The 23,297-nt window shown below is 38.8% G+C and overlaps 1 protein-coding gene across 7 annotated transcripts in view; it reads right to left on the reverse strand.

The window, feature by feature from the left end:
• The window catches only part of DENND1A (DENN domain containing 1A), a 358,648-nt gene that overhangs the window by 62,464 nt on the left and 272,887 nt on the right, over positions 1-23,297 (reverse strand). For all 7 annotated transcript variants that reach the window (XM_034793394.1, XM_034793392.1, XM_034793396.1 and 4 more), the window contains 4 exons: positions 3,334-3,435; positions 2,676-2,763; positions 2,035-2,075; positions 115-186 (listed from right to left, as the gene is read on the reverse strand). In XM_034793394.1, the coding sequence (XP_034649285.1) occupies positions 115-186; positions 2,035-2,075; positions 2,676-2,763; positions 3,334-3,435 (303 nt within the window). The remainder of the gene's footprint in view (positions 1-114; positions 187-2,034; positions 2,076-2,675; positions 2,764-3,333; positions 3,436-23,297) is intronic.

Raw genomic sequence — 23,297 nt, forward strand, 5'->3', positions numbered from 1 at the left:
TTGTTCAAATAATTTTGTTAGTATACAGAGAAAAATTTAATCTATGGATTCATTTAAAACAGCATCATAGTTAGATTCAGTTGTCTGGGTCATAAGACAATACCCAATACTTACAAACTTATAGACAGTCTTCATGGCCGGGTTAGCCTTCGTCTTTACTGTATTGATAATGGCTCCACTTCCTTTCTGTAATTACAGTAACAATGGAATCATTTTAATTGAGGTTGTTTAAGCAAATGTCAGCCCAGAGCTATTATTTTAAACAGGAAATAACAGAAAGTATCAATTGTGTTAGATATCAGAGCAATATGCCTAAGTGGTAATTTATTTTTATTTGTGGTTACATAATTTCACTCTCTCACCAAGGATTAGATACTACTTTTTCCAGGGCAAATCTGATCCATTTAAAATCATGTTTTAGGACAGAAATTTGCAATATAAAGGTTTCAGTTTCTCATAATAAAAATCACTCCCTTTACCATATCCAGGCTTCTTCAGAGGTCCTCTCACTAAACAGTGTCCATAACAATTCTTATCACCCTCAAGGGTATCCTGCACATTGCATTCAAGTCATAAACATGTTTAATACTAAAATACCCTAGCAGTTCAATGGGAAAGACTTGTACATTCAATGAAAAAACCCTACTCTCTGCAGTGCACTTTCCTTTTCATGCCCTTGTTTTCTTTCTTAAAGATTCTGAATATCAAGTATGCTGCCTTTCTTAATATTTAAATACTGGGATAAGGGAAGAATTGAGACAACATGAAATCCAACTACAATTTTAGCATAATTCCAGAAAAGCTGAACTGCATGTAGAGGACACACTAAAAGGCATATAAGGCTGTGATATGTCAGCCAGAATAATCTATTAGGCTAGTTAGTGTTTTGTTTATCTTCTGCACACCATTGACTCTTGCTGCATAGTACGTTATTTGATAAATAAATCTTGTGTGAAGAGCAGATGGGTAAAATCCATGGAATAAAATCCCACATAATTCCATGATCGTTTATCCTAACATAAAATTATTTTTTCAGAAGTATGTCAAATTTTGTTTCAATGTATTGTAATATTTATTATGTTATTACACAGTATTTATCTTACTTTAACAAAAAAAATTGTAAACTACTGAACATAACCACTTGGATTTTATATTCATTGACTCCAATCCTCTCTTCTCCTTTCAACGTTTTGCATCCTACATATATATAACAAGTATGATAATTTTTAAAGCGTTATTGGTATTTTAAATGTATTTAATGCACAAAGATCAAGATCATTTTCAGCCTAGCTGTTTGTGCATTAGAGAATTATACTCATAATCAGGACTAGAGAAAAATGGGATAATATATTTTAAAAGGTGAGCGCTCCCTAAATAATTAATTATTTTCCAGTCACACACAGCCTTAACTATGGATAATTTTAATGCATCACTTATGGTGGGAGGGACTCTTTAAAGTCAGATCCCAATTATTAATCTAAAATCATCATTTATTATTCACAAAGTGACAAGTTATTTATAAATATTTATATAGTATATTTAATTTATATCAATTAAATAGAGCATTAGTCTAAGCAGACACAGATAAACTCATTTGCAGCCTATATTAGGCTACAAACAAAGAATGCTGTCCCCTATTCAGTACTTCACATTGTTCAGCTCTGTGAACAGCTTTTCACTGTGGTTTAGGTTTCCACAACAATATTAAAAAGAAAGAAAATGAACTATGTTCAGACTAGGCAACAGCATATATCTACATGCCTTTCATACGGCCTCCAAGATGCTAAAATCAGGATTGAAAAATATGAGAAATATAAACTTAGTTTTCCTATTTTTTTTTTTTACTAGGTTTTCCCTTTTGTTCTTCACTCTATATTAAGAGCACGTTATCTTTTAGCTAGGTTAGTTTTATCTGGTCTCAACTAAATATTGTGGGATAGAAGCTGATCTTGCTCACGCCAGTGAAGTTTAATAGTGGTGCAATAACTGAATTTTCCAGTAAGAACGACAATGATTAGAATACTGTATTCTTACCCTTACTGTAGAGAGCCACTGGTGGTACAGTCTGTCACTCCCTGGTGATATAAAGAAAAATTCTTTATTGATAAGAAAACGGGATACAAATGAGAAATGCTGGCGTTCAACTGTGCCTAGTGGTAGTAAAGTATAGATAATTTAGAAGAAGATGTTTACCCTTTTCCCCTTCTGGGAACAGAAAAACCAAAAATTAACACGGTAGCCAGTGGGAGGAAGAAAGGTGAGTAAGTGGAATTACTATTTTTCCTGGATTTTCTCATATACATTGAGAAAGTTAATGATTTTTTTTTAATGGTCATGAAAAGAAAGAGAAGGTGTCAATGGTTAAATCCGAAGTTTTTAAATTCTGACATGCAAGACCTGTTCTAGTCTTGTGTTAGCCATCTAACCAGACAGTACTACTCAGAATAAGGCAGGGATTTGTAATGCCAAATAGACAATGAAGGATATATTTATTTATCCAAGTTGGGATTGAGCTCTCCAGAGAAAAAAGGACAGTATCCATCAACACACTTCAACCCATAGAGACTGAAGCTGCTACAATTACTCAGGCGAGTGATTTCTCTGACCCATTAAATCACAAAGTATAAGGTATGAGATACTATCCAAAATCAGTGGAATGAACAGATATTTCTTACCAGCATATTCTCCCATATTTATCTCTTCTTCAAAAACATCACTGAAGCCCTCTCCAGAGTTGAGACGATCAAGGCGTCCATCAATAAACTTTAAAACAGGGGAAGTATAATAAAAATGTGTGAACAGATAGAGCATTCAATTGTATTGCACTTCAAAAGATTATTCTGTACTTTCTCCAGAAGGACAAAGTTCCAAAGTCTTTGTGGGGGGGACAGCCTTTAAATAGGTAGAATGGAGAAAGGAATATCATTTTGCCAACCAGTATGACAATTCTTTATTTCAAAGAGCAGTCAACGATATGGTTTTTGGCCTTCTTGAAATGGCACAGTAATACCCTAGTTTATACACTGAAGCTTTCAGATACATCAGCTCAAACTGAAGCCAATGGGAATTTTGCTATGGACGTCAATGGGAGGTGAACATAAATTATAGCTATTAAAACACAGAAATTGTTATAAATTGGGTTTAATCCATGCCAGAAAATAAAAATTAAGTTACTGTTGAAGGAGTGATATATATCTTAATTACTCAATGAAGGAACTAATTTTTCTGAGTACGTGGTGAGTGTAGATCAAAGAACATAGGAATAGTGTTTATAAGAAAAACAATTCTTTTGTGAAATAAGCTACCACCATGCTGAAGCAATTAAAACAATACCTGCTTAAAGAGCTGGAGCTGAATAGCGTTCTGAAGAAACTGCCTCATGGCAGTAGAACGATGAGACACAAACGTTTCTTCACAAAAAGTGATTGGCTCCTCCTGTAAAGTTCAGAGCATTGGAAACACTGAAAAAGCTTTGCTTGAATTACTGAGTTTGCATTTTATTCTATTTCCCTTCAAAAAAAAATTAAAGACAAGGCTGATATGAAGTTGGATAAACTACAGTTCTTCTCTCAGTTCACACATGAGAGCGAGCGAGAAGGGACAGAGCTGCCTCTAATCATATTAGTTAGAGATAATGTACGAAAATTGTGAACAGTCAAGATAAAACCCATTTGCTCTCTGCACATTTTGCTATGATTGACTGGGGGGCTTTCATTCACCCAAAAGGTACCTTCTGATTTAATACCTCAAGAAATTGACAGAGAAAAACTTCTCTAGTTTTGTGTATTCAAATCCTCAAATACCTCAAAACTTGCTTTGAATAGACCCAGAGAGTTAACCTGCACAAACAAGTCTGTAATTTCTGCTTTGTGTTCTCTCCACAGTTCAGAAAGATAAGACTTTCATATCCTGAATTGAATGAAATTTTCCTTTTTCACAGGCTTGCTGGCAAAAGACAGAGATTGTTTTGAAGCTCTACTTTTATCTTATTTTAACGAGTTATGTTAATGCTGAAGTCTGCTGTGCATCTGCCATAAGGGCACAAATCTCCTCCACATTTAAATCTACAAATTCTCAGCATAGCGAGTAAATACATTTATGAAGTTTCAAAAATGGCAGTAACAAAGAATGATAAAATTATGTTGATGTAAAATTAATGCTGAATTCTTTTCATGCTCATATAAAAATATATTCAGGGCTTTTCATCTGGAAAGAATTTAGAGTCTATACTAGACAGCAGAATGCCTGAAAGACAGAACTCCCCCTTTAAGAGCTCGTTTTGGTTTCAATTCCCCCAAATCCTTCAGTTTAGGAATCTGAACTATTGGTGGCTGTGTTATGTCTCAATCTTAACACAGTAAGCAAAGTAGCAGCCAGTGCAGCATTACTAGAGGAGATGGGAATGAGTTTTTTAAGTGACACTGGATCAAAGTTCTGGATAGATTCATGTCTTAACTTACCTTAGCAGTATAAACTTCAGCTGATTCACTCTCACAGGTATTTAAGGGACCCCAACCACTGCAGTATGTAGGGAGAGAAAGTGTGAACTACAAAGATGTATGTACTCCACACCTTTGCTATCTCCCAGGGTAGGCTGATGTAACGTACTCCTTAATGGATGGTTTCAGAGTAGCAGCCGTGTTAGTCTGTATCCGCAAAAAGAACAGGAGTACTTGTGGCACCTTACAGACTAACACAGTTATTAGAGCATAAGCTTTCGTGGGTTTCTTTTAAAAAGGATCTAGAAAGAAATGTAAGTGTTTGCAGAACATGTCTGTATACTTGCTGCTCAGGACAGGAATGGCCTCACCTCCATGGTCTACACTGGCTGCTCATGTGCAAAAGGCCGCATTTCAAGAGTCTTTGTACGTAGATAATACAGGGCTCTATGTACTTGAGTGATTGACTGTCAGCCTGTGCTCATGCTCAGCAATTAGACCTGGACAGGAAGAGTCTGCTGGTAACAATGTCCCTCTGTAACGATTTCTAATCAATGCTTGAAACAGGACTCATGATTACTGCTAAAATTGGGGAGGTAAAAAGGCCAATGCCATTTCACTGGGAGTATCTAGATTGCTTTGGTCCCTTTGGCGAAAAAGCTCATTGCACCCTTAGGGTATGTCCAGACTACCCACCGAATCGGCGGGTAGTAATCGATCTATCGGGGATCGATATATCGCGTCTCGTCTAGATATATCGATCCCTGAATGGGCTCCCGTCGACTCCACCAGGGCGAGCGGCAGTAGCGGAGTCGACGGGGGAGCCGTCGATCCCGTGCCGTGAGGACCCGAGGTAAGTCGAAATAAGATACACAACTTCAGCTACAGGAATAGCATAGCTGAAGTTAACGTATCTTACATCCACCCCCCCTCAGTGTAGACCAGCCCTTAAACATGGTCAAGCCTATGTTTGTTCTCAGAGCTCAGGCACAAGCACTGCAAAGGTGTGTGGGGACTAAAGGGACTGAACAGAACTGGTGGGCGAGTGCCAAAAGGAGAGCTGAGGCGCACAGGAATTTGGAAAGTGGGAAAACCTATTAGTCATATTTGGCAAGGAATTGGTATTTTTGCCCAATATGATGTCCCCTTGTAACAACTTTGCATATAAGTAAAATAGTTACTACCTCCCTTTGTAAAGGACAGAGTCACAATGCCACAGATCACTACAACTAGAGACAGGTCTAGAAAACGCAGAAACTACAAATGCTACACAGCACCAAATGAACTATTCTCTTCTGGACACACGAATGCCACGCCCCCATTATTATTAGTGAAGCTATAGGTGTAAGGCTATTTATTTATTGGGATCAGAGAGTGGGTAACTACAGTGTCCGTAACAAATGGTGTCACAAGTAGGATTCTAACAGATTCCTTGACCAGTGTAAACAGGGATTTGCCCTGAGAACCCAATTACAAATGCTTGATAAAGGCTCTGGCTCACTACGTTTGTAACTGACATGGCCAGGGCCCCAATGTGAACAGGACATGGAGTTCTCTACAGAGAGTAGCGTGTGTGTCTATACACATTTACTCGGTGATCAGAGAAAACCCTGAAGAAGATTTGGCTTTCATTTAATCCTTCATTTCAAAACATTTGAAAGGAGAACAACCAACTTACTCTTTCATAGCCTATAAAACTTCTGAGGCTCCCACAAAGATCACACAGGATAAGAACTCTTTGCAAGGAGCAAACCACTATCAAATAGAAGTTCATTTTGCTCCATTTTATACAACATATGGCACTATGACACCACATTTGCAATATGACACAAACTCCGCCCCATTCAATTGAAATGATCTCCTATCCCTACACACAAACATGGAAGCAGAGGGAAGCCTGGTATAATGTTAACACACTCTCTTCCCCCAAGTAGTAATGATTTAGTTAGGTGGCCTGGTTAATAGACCTTTTGGCTTCTGTAGAGCCAATTCAGGCTCTACTTTTGCTGGACGATAAAAAAAAAAAAATCCCAACAAACCTACTTTAATCATCCAGGTCAAGACGTGAGTTTTCCGGCTTAGATCCCATTAGTACCAGTTATCCTCCATGACCTGAAGGAGAGTGAAAACTCATACTACTTAACCCCATCCTCAGCTTCATTACAAAAAGAAAAGCTGGATTACAGGACTGTCTTCTTGACAGATGTAGTCAATTGTAAATTATACAGCTAATCAGCTCTGCTGTCACTGACAGGTGACATTGTGCAAAGGGGAAATTCTAGGAGGTGCAGGTGTTTTGTGAAAGTAATGGATTTGCTCAAGCATAAGACCATAATTATAACAACATCAGTTAACAACTCTTTCATCTATTTAACTTGCAGTTTCCAGCAGTAAGAATTTAGGTTTTGATCAATCTAAAATGTAAATGTTTGTTATTCTCTTTTTCCACTTCAAATTCTCTAAAGAGGCCAGGATCTGGCATTGTGGATGCGAGAAATGTGTGCCTATTGCAATCCTGGGGAGGATGTGAGAAATGCGTGCCTATTGTAATACTGTCGCAATATGTTTAAAGTTCTGACACAGGGAGAACTTTCTTTTAGCAAAAGAAATTATGCACAAATTCTAAAGAGATTTTGCTTATAACCATATATACAAGGGGGACATTTTCAAAGGTAAAACTGGAAGCTATGTGCCCATCTCTCACTGAATATCAGTGTCCTTTGTGCCATTGGAAATCTCCTCACAGCATAATGAAGATCATTAAGACAGTGTAGCTACCTCATGACCCTTTATAAACTGAAGGATCTAGCGTACTGCTCACTCTGGCCATGCAATTTGTTGTCAGCCTCGTTATTTTTAAATTGGCAAGTCAATTACATTTTAAAATAATGTTTAATTCCTGTTTAAGATAGCCAGCCCTAAATGAAGAGCCCAGCATAGTACAAGTACCACTCCAAAGGGATTCACTTCACACTGTTCTGGAGTGCTGCAAACACTCAATTTCTTCCAAATGCTGCTGTTTATTTTGGAAGCCACAGGGTAAGGCGAAAGAGAAAAGCATGCATTGCCTAGCTATGACATCCGCGTCTTGTAAGGGGATCACTGCTTCGCAAAGAGGAAAATGTTCTTCAAGTGGCTATAGGAGCAGCAGCATTGGGGACCTCTGCCAGCAATACAAGTATTGTATCTGAAATGGTTGACTCAGCAGAGCAGTAGGGAGGCCAGTTGGCTGGTGCTGGCAACAGCTACCACATTCAACACTACAAAAATCATCTAAAAAGAAGGGAGGCAAAGGACTAGGGAGGCTGAAAAGAGGGCAGGATGGTGCAAGGCACAGACAAAGCAACTAAAGAAGGGAGACATGAGGAAACAAGAAAAAAAGAGGACACAAAAAGCCACCTGTGAAGGGCTATGGATACTAAGAAAGAAAGAAAGGAAGGAAGACCTATCCACTTGGTGAAATCACAACAGTGCACAGGCCTAGAAGTCCCTTCTCATGCAGAGAAGAGGTGACACTTCGATGAACGTCAGTGGTGTAGGATAGCATAGCTGTTGCTGTAACTGCTGGAGAAAGCACGTCTCATTAAACTCCAGTTTGAATTATTATTTCAACGCTGAGGGTCTTGCAAGGAGAAATGCAGCCTTACAATCTGGTACCTAGGGTAAAAAATACTGGAGACCTGTTCAGAGAATCCAAAAAGTTATGCCATGGAAAATATTACTAGCATCTCCGGCATTATCATGGACACTATGTGGTGTGTGCTTCTGAATTTCATGCTGATGTGTACGTGTCTTTAAACAATGTAGCCTCTCTAATAAACACACAAGCCATTAGAGCTGTTCTGTACCGTAGTCATTAAATGAAAAAGTGGTGACAGCTTGTAGGCTGTTGGTTAGTCACTGCACAATTTCAATATGTTGTGAATATAACAAAAACCCAAATAGAGCAAGAACAATGAAACTATACTGCACGTGTAAGAGAGACAGATAGCATTGTTTTATTACCTTGATGTTACATATAATGATGGCCTTTAGAACACTGGCTATGTTGTCAATGACAAAGTGAAGCCTGCAGTGACATTCTGGGAACTATCATCCCAAACTCCAGCCAGAATTAGAATGAAACCAAGACGCGAGCATCATCCTACTAATATGCAATAGCAACCCAAGAAAGGCAACTCCTCTGCAGACCTTACAAGAACTATGAGTGCAATGTCAAGTAAAGATTAGTTTATCATAGCTAGACACAGATGATCTCTCAGTCAGCAGGATTCCATACAGACAATTTTAAGTTGGCAATAGATACATATAGGGCAAATGGCTTATTTCAGTTTCTCTTTGCAATGACAAATAACCTTGCCATAACCAGTGCATACATTCAGCACAAGAAAGCTCATCTCTATCTGCCTCGGTCATAATGGAATCAGGAGGGCATGGATCAAATACATCCTAATAAGCAAATGATACCATATTTTATTAGCAATTCAAGATACCGCTCAGGAACAAAGAAATTACTCACTCACATATTTAACCACATTTGTCATAATGAACAATAAATTAAGAACCAATGCTCAAAAGAGCAAGACCAGTGCATGAGGTCCATTAGGATGCCACCAATTGTGACAAATTTGGATTGCTAACAGAAGCTACTTAAATTATTTGAATGCAAAGAATACTTCATATTTACCCATTCAGGGTGTACCTTCCCTTGCATTCTTATGTATACACAACCTCTATTACTGGTATCTAAGAACTGGTAAAGGGTTAGGGCACTATTCTTTTTACGAGTTTACAATGTCAAAAAAACATGGACAACTCCCCTAAATACTCTCAACTACAGGCTACTGGCAGATTAGATTGTCTCTCCAAGTGACACAAAGTTTGACCAGCTAAAAACACACAAAGTAATATTCCACTTCAGTAATAACCTCACAAAAGGACAGGAATTGTGATAATAATGATCACAGGACATCAAATCACCAGACATCACCTTAGTCAATATGCCCCTCCTTGGTAATATGAAATGACTGGGGGGGGTCCAGGGAAGTAGCAAGTTTGTAGCCTCAGTAGAGAAGACACAGGACCTAGGGATGTTTTGCTGATGTTGCTAGACACAGACAGACCCTATCCGGCTCTATAATGCCCACATGGACTTACACAATGTGTTTCCCCAAGTCCTAACCTGGATTGGACTAAACCGTCACAGAAGTGAATCCTGGCTACCCTACAATGTAGTGGGCTCACCCTACAAAATGAGGGTTTTTTTCATTGAGTGAGGAATGGGGGCGGGGGGAGGGAATTGTTGAGTGATTTGTGAGCAAAAATCCTATTTTAAAAAAATGACTGTCAATTAGCACTCTAAGTCTCATTGAAAGCCTTCTCCAAGTGATCTTATGTAGATGTTGGAAATCGATGAGACGTAGGTTCCTAGTGGGACTCATTGGCACTTCCAAAAACGCCAGAGAGAATTCACTTTACAAGCCTTAATTGGAAAGGAGCAGATCTGTCCATTTTGATGCAAGTAAAACTATACCTACAGCAGCAAAACCAGAAAGGAAAAAAAATCCTAAAAGATTCAAGATTTATCATCTATTCACAAAGAATATATTCAATATATTCACCTACTACAGCTGTTCTATAGTCACTAACAGCTTAAGTCAATAAGGGCAAAGCAAAATTAAGGGATTTAAGACTTCATATCAAGTGAAAAAATACATTGATCAGCTGTATGATTTGCAAGACAATCTTTTCTATCATAATTATTAAAATAGTGTTAGCAATTATATTTATTTTACTCCATCAACAATTCAGTGGATTGTGAATTGTGATCAATTCTAAACATATCCTAAATATCTTAAACTCATACTATTTAGGCATATTAAAGACACAACGGAACTTTTATTTGTACACAATAGGGTGTCTGCAACACTTAAGGGCACAACAAGGTAGAGTAAGAATGGATATTGCTTCTATTTATGTAACTGTATCTAGTTATATCAGATTTGATTATACATTTTGCATATAAAGACTATTACAAGGAAGAAATGACTACACCAGAGATCGGCAACCTTTGGGACGCGGCTCACCAGGGTAAGCACCCTGGCGGGCCGGGCCTGTTTGTTTACCTGCCGCGTCCACAGGTTCAGCTGATCGCGAATCCCACTGGCTGCAGTTCGTCGTCCCAGGCCAATGGGGGCAGCGGGAAGTGGCAGCCAGCACATCCCTCGGGCCACGCCGCTTCCCGCAGCCCCAACTGGCCTGGGATGGCAAACTGCAGCCAGTGGGAGCCGCGATCGGCTGAACCTGCGGATGCGGCAGGTAAACAAACAGGCCCAGCCCACCAGAGTTCTTACGCTGGTGAGCCGTGTGCCAAAGGTTGCCGATCCCTGGACTACACAATAGTTTGTTTTAAAAGACTTCTATTACGCAAAACAGAGAACATAGTGGGATAAAAAGGAACTAAAAAGACCATCAACATTAACCAGTCCAGATACCTAATTAGACTCAACAGGCAAAATCTCCCCTCTACAGCTACAATATTTTCAAATATGTGAATATTTCATTTGATTTAACAATATTTTTAATCCATTATTAAATTATAAGGTAAATGTGAATGGTTAATTCAGACTTCCCAAGCTCCCACTACATTTATTTACAAATAATTTTAGGTTCCCATTATCTTTTGCCACAAGGAATAGTCAAAATTTTAAGAGACACACAAAGTTCAAGGAGATGTGCAAATTTTTATGGCAGAGCAACCATACTAACAGAAAATAAATTCCTGCCATAATTAGCTGCAAGACGTGTTTATCGTGTTAAACTCACTTACAATTTGCACTTCTTAATCTACCACATGAAATGCACCTGTCCCACAAGTATAAGTGTTCTCCAGTCACATATCTCAAAGGAACAATATTTTAATAAGCTAGATTGGCCAAATAGTTATTCTCTCCAAAAAGAGTAAGAGAACACTGATGGGAGTGTGTCCATCTTCTCCAAAAGGCTTCACCTCAAAGACAGATCTTTCTAATCTTCCTCTTCCTTATCCATGAGGGCCCTGATGACCCACAGCTGTATCCTACGACAGCACAGTCCCAAAAACATGCCAATCCCTGCGAGAGATCAGGACTTGGGTGAAGATCACCTTGTTCCAAGTGAACCCAGGTGAGTGATGCTGGTTGGGAGAGTGAGCATTTACAAGAACTTGCCAGGACAATGACTTCCCCTTCCACTGCAGCTATCTATTAAACCGTCTATCTGTTAAACTGGCATGTTGCCATGGAGTCCTACTGAACTTGTCACTCACCCTGCAACACCAGGTAGAAAGTGTTGAGAAATGTCTTCTTCTACCATAAGTTTGTTGAGAGACTTACCTCTTCTTCTTGGACTTGGGCCTGGCTACGGTGATCCACGTAGCCACCTGCATGAGGCTGGATTACTGTAGCATAGCAGTCCATTTCCCAAACTGCTTCATGGCTGATTCAAGGCCCTGGGCCTGATACTCAAACACTCAATCATTCAGGCCCCAGCTATACTGGCAACCACACCTTCATTCATGATCCAACAAGACAGCAGCACTACTTTGGAAGAATGTAGCTAACAAAACCCAGAACAAAGTGCAGGGAAGCCAGAGATAAAGATTCCGTCTGTGGAAAGTATCATTCCCACTTTACAGATTAAGAACAAAGGGATCAAGATAACAAGTAACTTGCACAAAGTCACAGAAATCTCTGGCAGAGTCAGGTATAGAGCCCCAATTCCTGGAGTCCTTGTACAGTGCCTTAACAACAAGACTATTTCTTCCTCTTCCTACTTAGAGGTATGTCAATGCATTAGTGTGTTTAAAGACTCATAAAAGATGTAATAATATGGAGTTACGAGCAGAGAGTCTTTAGTGTGATCAGAAAGCAAGCCTCAATTTCACTACCTGTGCCCAGCATATACGTTACTGCTACACTGTCTACTTTACTGGTCAACGTTGATACGTATTATTATACAAAATCCCTGTGGCCTGCATGCAATTTCATCATTAGAAATTTCAGCTGGCAAGGTAATTTTGGGCCCGATTCTGTAATCACTCCATATGCAATACTCCTATTGAAGTCAATGAGTGCTGCATGCAAAGCAGCTACAGATTCAAAGCCTCTATAATGAAAAAGTCCTTTTCTATTATAGCCATTGTGGGAGTACTAGTGACACTACAATGAAGGAGAAAAATTAGTGTTGTTACTCATGTGAGCTATTATCTACCAGGACAAAATATTACAAAGAGTGTGGGCTTGAAAATACAGATAAGCCACACATTAAAAAAAAAAGGTTGACATTTGAACAAAGAAAATTTCAATATATTAAACAATGTTTTGCTAATAGAAGATATAAGGTGATCCACTTCACAAGTGAAAAGTAGGTGGACAGGATTTAGAGACAGCCTATGTTCCCAGAGATCAAGACTGGAGATATTTTGCTTTCCTTTAATTTCTTAGATGACTATATCAAGCCTAAACTCAGTCAGATTATACTCTGTATAATCACTGAGGAAGAACTGCACAGAAGAAAGTAAAACTCCTTCCCATCCCATGGAGTGACTCAAGAAAGGACTCATATGTTACCTACTGATAGAAAAAAAAATCTACAAAAAAAACATAAAAAGTTCAGAATCATCCTCATATCTTACTCAATGTGAGAACAAGAGAAACAAAGGGGGGCGGGGGGAAGTATTTACAACCTTTCATCCTGTTAATTCAACCAAGAACCCAACATCAGACATTATGTCCTGCTGGGGACCTCAGAACAATATTGACAGTGTCACCCTCCAACATCAAAATGCCTGAGGGTTCAGAAATGAGTAGTGAATTGATACACATGAAAAAGCAGAGGAGAAAAAAAATGCACGTGTTGTGGGGGTGAGAGGGAGGACAGTCAGAGATGTAAGAGTACTTGAGTTTTGGAGATAAAATATCCAAAAGAAATAAGGCATCAAGAAAAATTCCCGATGTGGACATTTCTAATTGCACGAATAAACTGCTCTTCAACATAGTGTATGTATTTGAATCAGAATAAGTTCCTCAATTAAGTATGTAACTTCTATGTATGATGATCCCAACACAAGAATCACACCTAGTTTTGTGCTGGAGTACAATGGCTGTTTTGAAGGTTAGAAGCATCATAACATCCCGCCAGTGGAAGGTGGGGTGGGGGGGGAGGAAGACAAAAACTATGGCTAACTTGAAGCAGAATTTGGGAAGAGAGGAGAGAAACTTCAGCTGTAAAAGTAGCACATAACAATCCTCTCCTGTCCTAACCCAATAATATAATCCTCCCCACAAATAACAGAAATCTAATGGAATGAAGAACATATTTTAATTTTCACTAGCTAGGGACACCTAGTCACTCATGGGTTTAATAATAAAAATAAAAGGATGTAATAGCAATGAACCCTCTCACTATATCCATGGTAATAAAAATGTCTATTATAAAGCCTGTAGTGCAGCCTGATTTGTCCTCATGTTACTTGTCCTGTTAATTGGGTGGGGAACCCTCAGCAGGACACACAAAGAAGGAATTTGAAAATTCTAAAGGCTAATTGACAATGCAGCAGGACTGTTATTCCCAGGAAAAAGGATGGTTTAGAGGAGAAGCCTGTTTAGAGGCTGAATGTATTAGATCCTCTGGGAGGGTTAATCACATTTCTTCTGTTCTAGTTATGTAATGATCTCTGGGGAAATCCAATCAGTCAATGAAATAAAATATATTTACTATAGGTATTTATAAATGTGGGATTCTGTGACCCAACAGCTTGGGTCACTGGGCTGTTAATAGTTACGTGACAGCATTCCTTCATGCGGATGTGTAGAGCTGCTCAATCATTTCACCTATGTTGGATCCAAGGCAACTGCCCATTTATTATCCTTATCAGAATAGAAGAAATGTATAATACATATCTCTGGTTAATACACAGGAGAATCATGAGATCAAGTCCAGAATGACCCTAGACACTTTTCCTTAGAAGTGGAAAAGGGATACCAAATAGCATTCATTACATTAAAAAGTAAGGAGAAATGTCTTATTCCCTTTCTAATGTTCATACACTCATTATTTCCCTACAGAGAGTCAGATTCTGTACCTGAAGCAAGAACGTAAGTGTCACTCCTAGTCAGAACGGAATTCATTGGCAGAATGGCAAGAGCATGTAGCTATAAACTACAGGGAACCTATTCCCATAGCCAAAAAAAAAAAAAAAAAAAAAAGGAGCTCATCCTGACATCTCTACTTTCCATTCACTTTTGACAGAGCTCCTGCTTTATTTGAACCAAGTAGAAGCTCTCGGTCTTGCCTTACAAATAGGCTTCATTTGCTTTTGTCATATCCAAAAGCTGTAGACCTTTTATATCCGGCCTGCCTTTCTTCTTTTTCTCAGGCTTCCCTGTAAAGTGACTCCTCCTCCTCAGCAGAGTATCTCACCTCCTACAATCTCTCAACTACTTCCTATCTCCAGCCTCCCGAGAGATTGAGAGGCTTCAAAACTCCATGCTAACAGTATTAACATTCCCTGAAAAAGAAGATGCCTCTTACTGTCACTAAATTCTTTCCTGAAATGGTCCTATACAGAGAAAGCTATATTCAGTATGAAGGCAAAAGTATATTTCCCTTTCCCCACTTCACTCCTAGGATGTCCCTTTGTGCTTAACCCATGATGAAGTAATGAAGGGAATTTGTTCTGCATTATTGCAGAGCTCACTGTAACACTGAAGTGGAGCTTTGCAGCAGTATAATTATTTAAAATCTGGCCATGTGACTCCTCCCCACTCCCATTATTCCATCCTCACACATTTCCAACATGAAAACTGTGCAACATTTCTGCGCTTTTTTGCAAGAGGAAAAATGCCGTCTAATTAGACCACATGTGCAGAGAAGCATCTGGCTCAGAACGCAGCAGTTTACACAGCTCCTTGAGTTGTCGTGGAGACAACCACATGACCAGCTTAGAGCTGAAACTCTGGGGCATGAATCCAGATGCACTCCTAACATATTCTGACAGAGAGCAGATGGGCAGTTATTTGCAGGGCCAAAAAATGCCAACTCTGCTCCCCTCCAGACCTGCACGCCCTCAATGATAATTTTCATCTCGTAAAGTTCTTATCTGCCCTGGAACCACAAGTTTTTTTCATGTATGAATCAGGGCGATAGCTGCCATGAGTGCAATCAGAAAACTGCCTAAACTTAAACTCTTCCACATACATCAGTAAAAGCACTAACAATTCATGACTATGTCTCTGATACCTGCTACTTCGCTCATTTTGATGCTTTATTCTTGTACTCAATTCAAAGTACATTCGTGAACAAATGCCTGCGAATTTCTGTGACTCACATACAGTGAAGGATTATGTACAGTTGGTGAGACCTGATGCCAGTTCAATTATCACTAACATATCAAAACTAAATCCTCTCTGCACTAGGGCAAGATTTCTTTAAATACACACGTTTTTAAAGAGTAGAGAGACCTTGTTAAAATGAGTTTGACATCTGTCACCATATTCTCAGCAAGGCCATGTGCAAAAGTACATTTTGTATATTACACTGGTTACAAATACTAATAGTTAATAGCTAAAAATGCAACAAATAACTTGCATTTTGCATTTTTAATTTAAGATTTTTTCAAATCTAATTCTCTTGAGGTTTTCATCCCATTTCTTATTCTAGTCTGCTTTACACAGGAGATCTTTGCAACACATGATAGAGTATTTCCTCCTGCAATATCCTCAACTATAGGAAAAGAAGAGTGTTAACAGATGGGATATATCCAGCAACAGATAATGTAAGTGATGATTGTACATGGTTAAGTGAACTCAGAGCCTCTAAAAAAGCTAACAGATGACAAAACTTATTTTGCCTTACCAGCTTCATACTGTGTTATGTGAAGAAATACCCACTCCTATCCAAACACAAACATAGAGCCAATGAAGGAAGTAGCAGATATGACAAACCATGTACTATAGGTGTTATAAACAGACAGTTATTTTGAATCATATGAGAAATTATCTATATATAATTATAGGTGAAACTGTTAACATCTGTAGCCATTGTAAGACCCCATTTTCAGTTGCTTGTAACTTTGCCGAACTGTTTGAGCTGAAATTTTCCACGCCCAATATCTGCATCAGACTGATTTAAAAAAAAAAAAATAGTTCAGCTCAATTGGTTCAGTCTTTCCTAAGAACAAGATTAGAGAAAAATAAGTTTTGCTCATATTAAAAAAGATATTACAACCATTTCACGGAGCAGCTCAAAGCAGGCTTGATATTTGACAGGGGATCGCCCGGAGGTCAGGGATGGAGCCTTTTGCCACAAAAACGTGCTCAAGTTTGTCTGAACGATAATACTTCAACTCAAAATAAAAGTGTTTCAGTTTGCACACCTTCAGTAGACGCTTGCTGGGAGTTCAACAGGTCAAGTCTCCGAAGGTTTTTTTCTGTACTGAGCGAGGTCTAATCCAGGGCTGCCAGGGCTAAGCAGGACTTGTCTTGCAATGGCTTCTCCTGGCTGCCTGGCCCAGGAGGTGAGAGAACTGAGAACTGAGGCAGGGAATTGCAGGAAAAGACAGGACAGTCTCATAATTAAGGACACTTGGCAGCAGTGCATTCAATACCTGCCTCTGCCACAGAGTTCCTATGTGATGCCTGGCAAGTCTCTTAACGTGAAATTTTCACAACTGGTCACTAATTCTGTGTTCTTCGTTTTCTGGTGCCCAACACGAGACCCCAGGGGCCAGATCTGCAGAAGAGCTGGATGGTCACAGCTGCAACTGAAGTTGACTGGAGCTGTGCTTTGGACATGGAAAGTGCTATAAAACACTAAGAAAATCAGTCCCAAGGCATCTCAAATTGGACACCCAAAATTAGTGGACACTTTTTAATTTAATCTCTCTGTGTCTGCCTCAGTCCCATATCTATAAAATGAAGATTATAAATACTGCCTAATCTCACAGGTGTGGTAAGAAGATGAAGTCATTAATGTTTATGAAGCATGTAGATGTTATGGTGAGAGCACTACAGAAACACCCATGAAAAAATTAGTATTTCTATATTCAGTGCAGGGTTTGGATGGTGTGCATGAAATAAGGCCTGGGGTCACACACTAAATGAGGATAAAAAGAAATATTAAAGAACTAGCCATTCACTGAATGAAGCAGGCATCCTGTGGAAGCAGACTTATGTGGTCATGTAATTAAAGACTGTCTAATGTATACACACAAGGGGGCTGAATTAAGGTTGCATATGAAACACTTACCATAATTCTTGCATTTCCTAACTTCTGAGTGCTCTGCACGCTTAACAGACTTTTAGTTTAGCTTTTTTGGATGTTATCTTCTCTTTAGATTGCAGTCCTGATAGCAGGGACTGTGGTTTTTCCCAATGTTTTGTGAAGTACTAAACTTACTCTCAGAGCTGGAACAATAAATTGCACACCGAATAAACTCAGGTGAAATAATGCACAAGCAGTTACACAGAGGTTGGAGGACCCACAGATGAACTGTGTCAGAGCTGGGAACAAAGCCCAGGTTTCCGATCTCCCAGTCCACTGGACCAAATTGTCTCACATAAGATCATGCAGGTGCTTTCCTACACAGCTGGTGTCACAACAGTTGCTTTCCAGCAAGATGGACACTTCAAGCAGAAGACTCAGGAGAGCTGGGTACCATGAGGAATGGTTAATAATGGACAAAGCATGAATGTTGAGAAGTGTTTTGAACGATTCGACTGATGGACTCAGCAATGCAGTTAGAGTATCCTATGGAATTATATGCAAAACAACATCCTATATGGGCATATTAATAAGTGTCTTGGGACAGCCATCCATAGAAAGGGTTACACATCTATACTGGCTGAAGAAAGCTTGATCACACTTTTGTTTCTTTAAGTTTAAAGGAACAAAGGTCTAATCCAAAACCCACTGAAGTCAAGGGAAACAAAATCCCATTGATTTAATCTAGCGTTTGAGTCCTAACTGTCTAATTCATCAGATTGCCCATTTTAAATTTTTTTAATATTATCTTTTCTAGTCAAGAATTGCGATAATTTAGTTAAAATGTGTTGGAATCCTGTGGGGCTTCGTGGCATTTGCCTAGAAACTGCAGTCTTTGCTGAGTCTACAGCGTGAATCTGCACAAGTTTGCGGCTGCATGTTTTATCTGACAGCAAAGGAAATTTCCTGCGGTGATTTAATTTTTGTTAAAATTCCATGTAATAAATGAATGGCTTGTTTCACTATAAAGAGGGTAGAGCTCTTAGGGCAATACAATCAATCAAATATCCAGCTTCAAATAGTCTGTATAGATCTAGAATTTAAATGGGCACTTATTATATTTGCTGGGGTTAAAAATTACATGAAAATATTTCTCAATTAGCTGACTCTAGTCATTGGCAGATTCAAGAATTGACTGAAGACATTTTGTCTCCCTGATTTCTATTGTTTGTACAATGCAAATTTTAGTGCTTCAAAAGCACGCTGCTCCAAATCTAAACGTTGCTCATTGATAGAAGGGAACACACATAGCAGGGAATTCCGAGCTCATGGAACAAGACATCCAATACATTAACATCAGGGACTCAATTAAGATTTCACACTACAAATAGGTCAGACATACATATGTATGTGGGTTTTTAAGCATAAGATCTTTGGGTGTCTAGTTTTATGCTTTATGTAATATGTTCCAAACAACTTTAAAAAGAGCTCTCAGGCATTTAAAGAGTTAATATCTTCTAGCACGGTCCCTGTAAACAAGCACAATTTCAGCTACGCAACATTGCTGGCAGAGTCCCCTGGCTTTGCAGGTGTGGGCAATAATTAAAGGGTTCAGCACATCTACCTGGGCAAAGTATTTTTGCCTCCTATTCCAAGGAGGAAGCCCTCTCTGTGGAGAGCAGAAGAGCTCATTAATGAGGCTAATTAGGTGTAAAGGGGGTAGAGTCTGGCATCAGCTGCTGCTTATAGTAGCTAATCATTAAGCTCAGTAATCTCGACCCCAGAACAGCAGATGATCGTGATCCTAGGTGACTGATGTTGCTGAGAACATTTCCAACACCTGAGTACCTTAACCACATACTTTTTGGTGAGGCTGAAAATTCCCTTAACCCTCTGTATGCCAGAAACAGGACTCAGCATTATCAATACATCACACATCTGATTCTGAACAAAGAATATCTAAGGAGACCTGGATCCTTTAGTAGAACTAGAAGTTGAACCATTTAGACGCCAAAGGAAGTGTTGCCATCTACACGCTAAATAGAGAAAAACTATTTTTTTAAGCTGAATCAGTGGGTGCTGGAGGAGAATGCAAAAATAATGTACAACAAGATCCCAAAATATAGTTTCCTATTTAAATATAAAAAAGTGAAAAAAGGGAATTGTATTGAAAGCACTTATGGCCACTAGAAAAGTTGTACTGAGATCAGAGGCCCCCTTTCTCTCATATATTGCACAAAGCTGTATATTCTTATAAAAGAGTTAAGATTTTTCTGACACTTTGTAGCTGAAGAAACTGTTCACAAAAGTCACAAACACACATAGTGCTTACAGGGGTGATCTTAGTTGAATATGCAAGTTCTGATGTAAGTGGCAACAGCCTTGGACATGCTGTGTACCTTTAGAAATCACACAAAAACAAAACCTGGAATATAATTTCTCGAGTCAGACTGCATAAATTATAGACTTGCCAGTGGAAAATTCCACCATTTGTCTGCTCACTTTTATATGAATGGTGTCATTCAAAAAAGTCAGACACGTATGGGTACATAATGAAGCCTGTACTTTTTGATTATATCCAATGGAGAACTGGCAGCTTTATTTGGACAGTTATCACAAGGCCAAAAATATCAACGTGTTTCTTTAGGAAAAACAAAACACTTGAAATGGCTGTTTTAAACTTAACCAAAGAATTTTCAAATGAGTCTAAAGGAGTTAAACCCCCAAATCCCTTTGAACTGGGCACCTAAAGCCTAAAGTTAACATAAGGGACAATTAATTACTTGACATTTAAATACAGTATCATTAGAGTTATGGTTGGGAAAGTGAAGGGCATAATACAAGAGAGAGAATTCAATCCACTTGGGGGTAGTTTTCCACTTATCAAATAAACTAACTAAACAATAGTTTCTTTAGAAACCTGCTTTAAAAAAAAAGTGTAAATTTTCAGTGATCACAATACCTCAACCTTTTTGCCTTCTCTCAGGAAAAAAAAAAAAAAAAAAAAAGCCAGTGAAGATGGTTACAATACCATAGGGAGGAGAATCTTGTTAATAAATATGTAAAATACAGATTTCATTGTATTCATCTAATTCGGAATAAGAAAAGGCCATCATTTCCATGGACAGAGAATACATCATGACAGACCTCAGTCTCGAGCTCATTTTGTAAAACAAGGTGCAAGGATAGCAAATGATCTGAGAATCTGACCAAGAATTGTTAAGTCAATCAGACAGAGCAGTCTCTTTGTTGGCAGGCTTCTGTAGGTTTTTTTTTTTTTTTTTAATCTTTTCTGCTATCAAAACAGAGACTTCAAAAGACAGATTTTCTTAGGTTCTTGTTTGACAAATGTGGAATATTCTATTATTGCCATTATTTTACTAGCACATGGAATAGCTTGTACATGGTTTAATAATTGTGGTTTTTTTTTTAAACCGTTTCCATGCTGGGTGCACTAATCAGATGTTTTGTTACCTATCCTACAGGTATATCAGCTCCTCCACTGTATATACAAAATTACACACAAAAACAATGACATCAAACAACATTAAGGATACAAAGTGAAGAATTCAAACGTTAGGAAATTGCCTGTACAACCTTAATTCAGCCTCATTGTTCATATGCATTATGAAATATTGTGTGAGGCCTGTCTTCATCTCTTCTTTTGCTACAGAAAAGGAGGAAAACATACTAAAATCTCTCAGTAAACACCAGCTAATGCATAAAATTCATACCCAACTTGGTCAGAAAAAAAATCAGTGGTGAGGGAAATTCCTATACTCTCTTTCAGAAGTGAACAGCTCACACATAATAGACTGGACAGTTCAATCATTAGTTACTTTCTGACATGTGAATACCTCATACAGAGCATCCTGGAGCCTCTCCGTAATTTTTATAAGGATACTATTTTTAATCTCTGCTCTTTACCGCAATATTCAGATTAAAATCTTCACTGTTACATTATAGCACGTGGTGGTGAGAAGATGGAAGGTGCATGCTCTAAGAGCAAACCAACAGCTCAGTCAGTATTCTGGAATAGAGGGCATTCCAGGTCTCCCAATCACCCAGTCCCAACTAACACCATCAGACCCCTCAAAACTCAGTATTCAGATACTTATACTAAACCTAACTAATACCCACTTTCACCCATTTCCTGACGCTAAGGTCAGACTATGGTCAGTCATTCACAGGTTTAGTCCACTTTTCTTTTCAGAGTCTATAGGGTGTGGGCATTTGCTCTAGCCTCCCAAGTGTTACCAATAGCTCCCATATCTGCTATCATCTTTACATGGACCACAGGCACACAAATTGCCAGCAGCTCTCAGACAGACACACCTCATGCAGAGAGTAATATCCAGCAAGTAAAATTTCAGAAATACCTGATAACCATGAACAACTTGCCAGTGGAAAGATTTTTGTTCCTTAAGAAAATAAATAACTGACACTGCACCTCAAACGGAGATTCTAGAATGCTGAGCACCATACAAATGCCCATTAAGTTTTGGCCCATACTGTGTTCCCTAACATTATATATACACATTCTCTCATACCGCTTACACTCATTAAACATTCATGAGCTAATGTCACTGCGGGTCCTTTCACTGCTCATGACTGAGAATATTAAAGCAAAATCTGTTTTAAGTGCATCATTCCAAAGCATGTGATTTCATTGTTACAAAAAGTTGTGAGTTTTCATGCTGATTCAGAAACTAAGATACAACCATAATGTGGCTGATCTGTAAACAATACCGATTGTGACTGAAAAGCAAAAGACCAGTCCGGTCAACAACCAACACCATAAAAATGAGAAGTGAGGTTGTATACGTTAGCTGGTGCTATTGGTTTATTTTATTTTAAATTTCTGTTTTGCTTAATATTAAAAATAAGATTTCACCACCGCCACAACTTCCCTTCATTGCTAGGCTCCATGATTAGAACTGTGAAGAACTGATAGGAAAAAAGCTGTGCAAAAAAAGAGAGGCTAGAATCTAACCCTGTGGCCATAAAAAGCTGAAACATGTTTAATATGAACCCCCTTTTCTTTATTTGCACTCTGGTCTGAATGGCCGAGAGCACACAGCTTGTCAGAGTTGGCACTTATTCTCTTTATGTGCAAGGAAATAGCATGTGTATAAAAATACAAACCTCACCAGACTGGAATCTTTGTCTTTCTCCTGTCCTCTTCTCCCCTAGAAACCAGCATCCCATCCCATAACAAATGTCTAAGAAGTGAAAAACTGGCCTTGATCGATTATGTATTTTGTAGCCAGGCACTAAATTATTTTGGATGCACACACACTACATGGAGCAAGATAATCAGGGGACCCAGTCCCATTCCCCACTATAGTGAAAGACACTGAAAATTGTTGAGCGTTCAAAGTTTCTGCTGAAATCAACGGCAGATTTGGGTGCTCAGCAAAGCCTTAGAAGGGGCTGATTTAACAGATCAATTCCAGAGACTTGCACTGGAAAAAATGGTTACTCACCTTCTCGTAACTGTTGTTCTTCGAGATGTGTTGTTCGTGTCCATTCCAATCAGGTGAGTGCGTGTGCACATGCACAGTAGCCAGAAGATTTTTCCCTAACAACCACCGCCTTCATGGCGCCCAATATAGA

This window comes from Trachemys scripta, chromosome 17 (genome assembly GCF_013100865.1).
Source record: "Trachemys scripta elegans isolate TJP31775 chromosome 17, CAS_Tse_1.0, whole genome shotgun sequence".
Classification (NCBI taxonomy): domain Eukaryota; kingdom Metazoa; phylum Chordata; order Testudines; family Emydidae; genus Trachemys; species Trachemys scripta.